The sequence below is a fragment of the Pipistrellus kuhlii genome, unplaced genomic scaffold, assembly GCF_014108245.1.
Source record: "Pipistrellus kuhlii isolate mPipKuh1 unplaced genomic scaffold, mPipKuh1.p scaffold_m20_p_2, whole genome shotgun sequence".
In the NCBI taxonomy this organism is placed as follows: Eukaryota; Metazoa; Chordata; class Mammalia; order Chiroptera; family Vespertilionidae; genus Pipistrellus; species Pipistrellus kuhlii.
In genome coordinates, this window is record NW_023425515.1 from 25,983,993 (window position 1) to 25,989,992 (window position 6,000).

Below are 6,000 nucleotides of genomic sequence, written 5' to 3' on the forward strand. Positions count from 1 at the left end.
TTTATGTTTCAGTTTCTCCCCCCCCCCCGAAATATATTCACTGTTACATCATCGTGCCATTTAAAATTTTAATCTAAAAGTTATCTATGTAACTTTGTCATTTCTTATTCCAGTGATTGCAGTGATAGCAGCCACCCTTTTCCCTCTTTGGCCAGCAGAAATGAGAGTGGGTGTTTATTACCTCAGTGTGGGTGCAGGCTGTTTTGTAGCCAGCATTCTTCTCCTTGCTATTGGTAAGTATTGTTACTAGTAAAACTGACTTCAACAAGGTAGATATTGAGTATTTAGAACTGTAGTCTGGAGCGTTATAATTTTTTTTTTTTTTTACATTTCTGGATGTCTTTCATAACTAAAAACAAAACAATATGAAAACCCAGTTTAAAAGAGGATATTAAAAATAAGTGATGAATAAATACATGAAAAATGCTCATCACTAGTAATCAAACTATAATAAAATAATGAAGTGGGGTTTGTCTATTTAATTAGGAAGATTTTTTTTTAAATGAAAGCACTCAGTGCCAAGAAGGGTTTGACTGGAAGGAAATGTACATCACTATAAATAATGGTGATAGTTATGAGTGATTTTAATGGTATTTTTTACACTTGTCTGTATTTTTTACAATGAGCATGTTACTTACCATGAAAAAAATTCAACAAACATTATTTCACTTAAAATCCTAGTCTTTGAAGATTTTCTGACACTGGGTGGGCAGGTCTAATTTAATTTTTTGCTTTGGGAAAGGAATTTTTCTTAGTTTATTCAAAGTTATCTAGTGATTTTTTACTTATATATAATTCTTGAACCATCTAGAGCACATGTGTCAAACACAAGGCCCGCGGGCCAAATCCGTCCCGCCAGGCCTTGCAATGTGGCCCGCACCGCGCTGTCATCACTGCACTCTGCTGCGTTTCCATCACAATGACAGTTTATGACTGTTCAGTAAACCATTCGGCCCGCGATTTAGGCTGGATTTTAGATTTTGGCCCCTTCTCTGATTGAGTTCGACACCCCTAGTCTAAACGGAGTTTGATATGCTTGAGTTTATGTTAGCATGTGGTACTGATTTCTGATTATTTTTTCCAACTGATAAATCAGCTTTTCCACCAAGACATATAGGAGTACTTCTGTATAAAAATTAAAAACAATACCCACATTATTGATCTAGTACCTATTGTTAGAGGACATAATTTGACCAAGAGTATCTGAAGTGAGTGCAAGTTATTCTGAGGTTCTATGATAATTATAGACTCTTACGTTTATAAAGCATTACTCCTACAGCCCTAAGCAATTTCCTTCTGTATATGCCTTCATCCTAGACATCAAGATAAGTTTTGAGTTGGTGCCTCCATCCATGGGCCCAGGAGCTCAGCTAGTGTCTTCGCTCAAGTGGGTTTACAGGCCTCTTTTCTATCAGATCTCTGACTGTGTGAAGCCTTTCCACCCGCCTTTCATTTTTTTCCTTCCTCTAGCTTAGTCACTTTGAGAAAATCCCCTGATGCTTTGCATGTAATACAGCACATTTGTAGACCAAGACATACTGTGAAGCAGTAAATAGTGGTAGTGTATCAAGAATGAGAAGCCATAACTTTAATCTGACATTAGATATAATCAAATGGTGTCTTCTGGCACTATTCTCAAACCCTTGAAAATTGAGAAGCCTTTGAAAATTTTCAGCAAAGGTTTAACTCCACTGAGTAGAATTAATCCACTTGGTTATCATTTTATTTTTTTAATCCTCACAGGAGGAGTTGTTTGTTTTAGAGAGAGAGAAAGAGGAAGGGAGCGCGGGGTGGGTGGGCAGGTAGAGGGAGCAGAGAGAGAAAGGAAAAAAGAAAAGAAAAATATCAATGTGAGAGAGACACATTGATCGGTTGCCTCCCGTATGAGCCCCCAAAACTGCAACCTGAGTTCATGCTGACCAAGAATTGAACCAGCGATTCTTGGGTGCATGGGACAATGCATTAACCAACTGAGCCACACTGGCCAGGGCCACTTGCTTATCTTTTACTTAAACCACTATTCACAATAATTGATGATGATTATGTCGTTTTGCATTTTTTTTATTTTTTTTTAATATATTTTATTGATTTTTTTACAGAGAGGAAGGGAGAGAGAGAGAGAGCTTGAAACGTTGATGAGAGAGAAACATCGACCAGGTGCCTCCTGCACACCCCCCACCGGGGATGTACCTGCAACCAAGTTACATGCCCTTGACCGGAATCGAACCCGGGACCTTTCAGTCCACAGACCGACGCTCTACCACTGAGCCAAACCGGTTTCGGCTCGTTTTGCATTTTAAAATACTGTTTCTTGCCTGGCTGATGTGTCTCAGTGGTCGAGTATCTACCTATGAACCAGTTCAATTCCCAGTTAGGGCACATGCCTTGGTTGTGGGCTCGATCCCTAGTAGGAAACGTGCAGGATGCAGCTGATCAATGATTCTCTCTCATCATTGATGCTTTTATCTCTCTCCCTCTCTCATACTCTCTCTGAAATCAGTAAACATATTTTTTTAAAGAGACTATAAAATAATGTTTCTTCAGTGTATTTTCTATAATTTTTTATTTTAAATATACTATGGATTTAAATAGGATGTATTAAATAATCTTGTGAATTAAACCAGGAAATAAACCCAACATTTTGTTGTTTTTGTTAGAAAATACAATTCCAAACCATTTAAAATAAGACCTTTTGCAATTTTCTAAATGTGTCCATCTTAGTGTTAGAAACACTATGACAATATATGTGACAGTGATTTTTCCATTAGTCTTCTCCTTTTGACCCTAGTAATTTGAGGTCACATAGAGAAAAACCATAACACATGTTAGAATTCTGCTATGCCCAGTTTAGATATGGTGAGAACTTAGATTTTATTTGTGCTATATCTATATTGCTTTTTCTTGGATTTGAAGGAAAATTTCATACTGTGAACCATCTGTCTTACAACCCTATAAAGCCTATCATAGCATCATAATTATATTTGGAGAAAAAATTGTGTACAAGCCTTCTTAAAAGATGTTCATTATTTTTTTATTACTAAAATTTATTCTTAAATCATAATTTCCAACATATTTGCCTTTTCTGTTTGTAGCACAGTCTTTTAGAATATTTATATTCTTTTGTGAAAATAGAAATTACTGCCTAGCTGGTTTGGCTCAGTGAATAAAGTATCGGCCTGCGAACTGAAGGATCCCAGATTTGATACCAGTCAAAGGCACATGCTTGGGTTTCAGGCTCGATCCCCAGTAGAGGGATGTGCAGGAGGCAGCTGAACAATGATTTGCCCTCATCATTGATGTTTCTCTCTCTCTCTCTCTCTCCTTTCTATCTGAAATCATATATATATATAAAGAAAAGAAAAGAAATTACCACTGCATAAAAGTCAAGGCAGCTAAAGCCATTTTTTTTTTTTTAATTTATCCAAAGCAAAATAATGGAAGAAGCATACATGAGCTTTTTTTAGGGCTTAGATGAAAATAGTGATATTATTGTCTGTAGGGGTGTCGAACTCAATCAGAGAAGGGGCCAAAATCTAAAATCCAGCCTAAATCGCGGGCCGAATGGTTTACTGAACAGTCATAAACTGTCATTGTGATGGAAACGCAGCAGAGTGCAGTGATGACAGCGCGGTGCGGGCCACATTGCAAGGCCTGGCGGGACGGATTTGGCCCGCGGGCCTTGTGTTTGACACATGTGCTGTAGACAGAGTAGGCAGGTGGCCTTGAATTCAATGTTTTCATTTTTTTTTAAATCAGAAGTAATAATATGTATACATATGTATAATAATGAATCTATGCAATATTATATTTGTATTTATGCCAATATGGACATAAAAGTATAATTTTTAATTTTTTTATGGAGAATTGCTGAAGTACTTAAAGTCTAGGGAAGTCATTGTGCAGCCCTGCTTTTTCCTTTTTAGAGACTTCTTAAATACCTTCATTCCTTACTCACATTTATTTTCTTTTTCTTATACCATGTTCTTGTCCATAATTACTGTGCAACTGATGGTTGTGCTTCTTAAACTATAACATAGCAAATTGCATAAACCATAAGAAACAGCACCCATCTGGAAAAGACATAGAAGTAACTTTTTGAATGGCATGTAGCATTTTGCCCTCAAGTTCAGAACAGAATGTTCTGTGCCTAGAATACTGTGATAGCTGCTAAACTAATCAGAATTTAATTGTTTAATTGAATCTAGGGTACATGTCAGGTGCAAATAATAACACTCTGAATGTCTTCTCAGTTTTATCTTAATAACTTTTCCCTGCTGTCAGTCAATGTTTGAATTATTTAATTAGAGAAATTTTTCTCCCACAGCTCGTTGCATTCTATTTCTCATCATTTGGCTCATAACTGGAGGAAGGCACCACTTTTGGTTCTTGCCAAATCTGACTGCTGATGTGGGCTTCATTGATTCCTTCAGGCCTCTGTACACACACGAATATAAAGGACCAAAAGCAGACTTAAAGAAAGATGAAAAGTCTGAAACCAAAAAGCAGCAGAAGTCCGACAGTGAGGAGAAGTCAGACAGTGAGAAAAAGGAAGAGGAGGAGGGGAAAGTAGGACCAGGAAATCCTGGAACAGAAGGCTCAGGTGGAGAACGGCATTCTGACACAGACAGTGACAGGAGGGAGGATGACCGATCCCAACACAGTAGTGGAAATGGGAATGATTTTGAAATGATCACAAAAGAGGAATTGGAACAACAAACAGATGGTGATTGTGAAGAAGAAGAAGAAGAAGAAGAAGAAGATAATGATGGAGAAACAACTAAATCTTTACATGAAAAATCATAATCTGCCTAATTTGGGGACTAAAAAAGTGCAAGAGGTTGGATTTTCTATGTTGGCTGATCATCATAATGCATAACTGATATTTGTAGTATTCTTTAAGTCCACTTACTGAAATGTATTTGTCATCCAGGGACTATTCAGTCCTTCATTTCATAGAATATTGGTACAGTCAAAAGCCATTTATAAGTTTTATCTTTTTGATAATTTTACAGTACATTGATCTCATTAATTTTGATAGTTGTCAAAGGTGCACTTTCCACAATGACATTTAGATTAATGGCATTTTTGATAGTTGTGTGGCTTTTTACTGTTAGACTAATCAAAATAATTAAGTGGGTAAAAAAGAAAATAAAATTTCAGATTATGTGCAGTTATGTAGCCATTTCACAGTTTCATTGAGATGAAATGCTTAAACTCACTGTTTTTGACAGTTAACTTTTGTTGATTATAAAATTACATCAGGAAATTTCTAGGATTCTGAGTTAACAGGGTTCAAAAGCATTCTGTGGAAAAAGCCAACTAGTATACTGAAACAGCACTGGCAGTTTAGCTACAAATTCTCCTTTTCCAGCTTAGGAAATCCAGACTGGTTTGTACATCGGATTCAGAGAGGGTGGCTATCTCCAACAGAGAAAGCAAGCAGCGCTGGGTAGGAGGTGATGGCTCTTCTCCCCATTTCCTTGTCGTAAAGTAAAATGTATTCTGTATATAATTTACAAATAAACATTTTATTTTAATTGTTACTTATTATTTAGACATTTTCCTAACACTTAAATTTGTAAAATTAAGACCATTTAAGGGTATGTTTTTAGAGAAATGGAAGTTCCAATAACCCTCAGAACATCTGTGATCTTTCTACAGCAGCTTCAAGTTTTGTGCCAACATTCCATGTATTTGAATGAGTTAAAACAATCCTTATTAAATAAGAACAGACTTAAATTAGCTGTTTGTACGCCTTAATGTTCATTTTGATTTATCTTAAATCTCTACATTCTGAAGTGGGTACTGTATTATCAGACCTGGAGGCACTGCTATGAAAGATAATTCACTGTTCTAAATTATCAATTTAAAATAAAGAGCATACAAGAAAACATAAAAAAACCATTGGACTAATTGCTTTGAACTAGTTTTGCAGTTTGATTTTGTATCTTGCATATCTTAGTTACAAATCTTTGGGAAAATCTTGAATTTATAAGCATA

At 36.1% G+C, this 6,000-nt stretch overlaps 1 protein-coding gene across 1 annotated transcript in view; it reads left to right on the forward strand.

The window, feature by feature from the left end:
* Positions 1-5,537, forward strand: part of SEC62 (SEC62 homolog, preprotein translocation factor) — a 29,675-nt gene extending 24,138 nt beyond the window's left edge. The window contains exons 7-8 of the mRNA XM_036444498.2: positions 114-233; positions 4,325-5,537. Of these exons, the coding sequence (XP_036300391.1) occupies positions 114-233; positions 4,325-4,803 (599 nt within the window). The 3' untranslated portion in view covers positions 4,804-5,537. The remainder of the gene's footprint in view (positions 1-113; positions 234-4,324) is intronic.
* Positions 5,538-6,000: the final 463 nt, after the last annotated feature.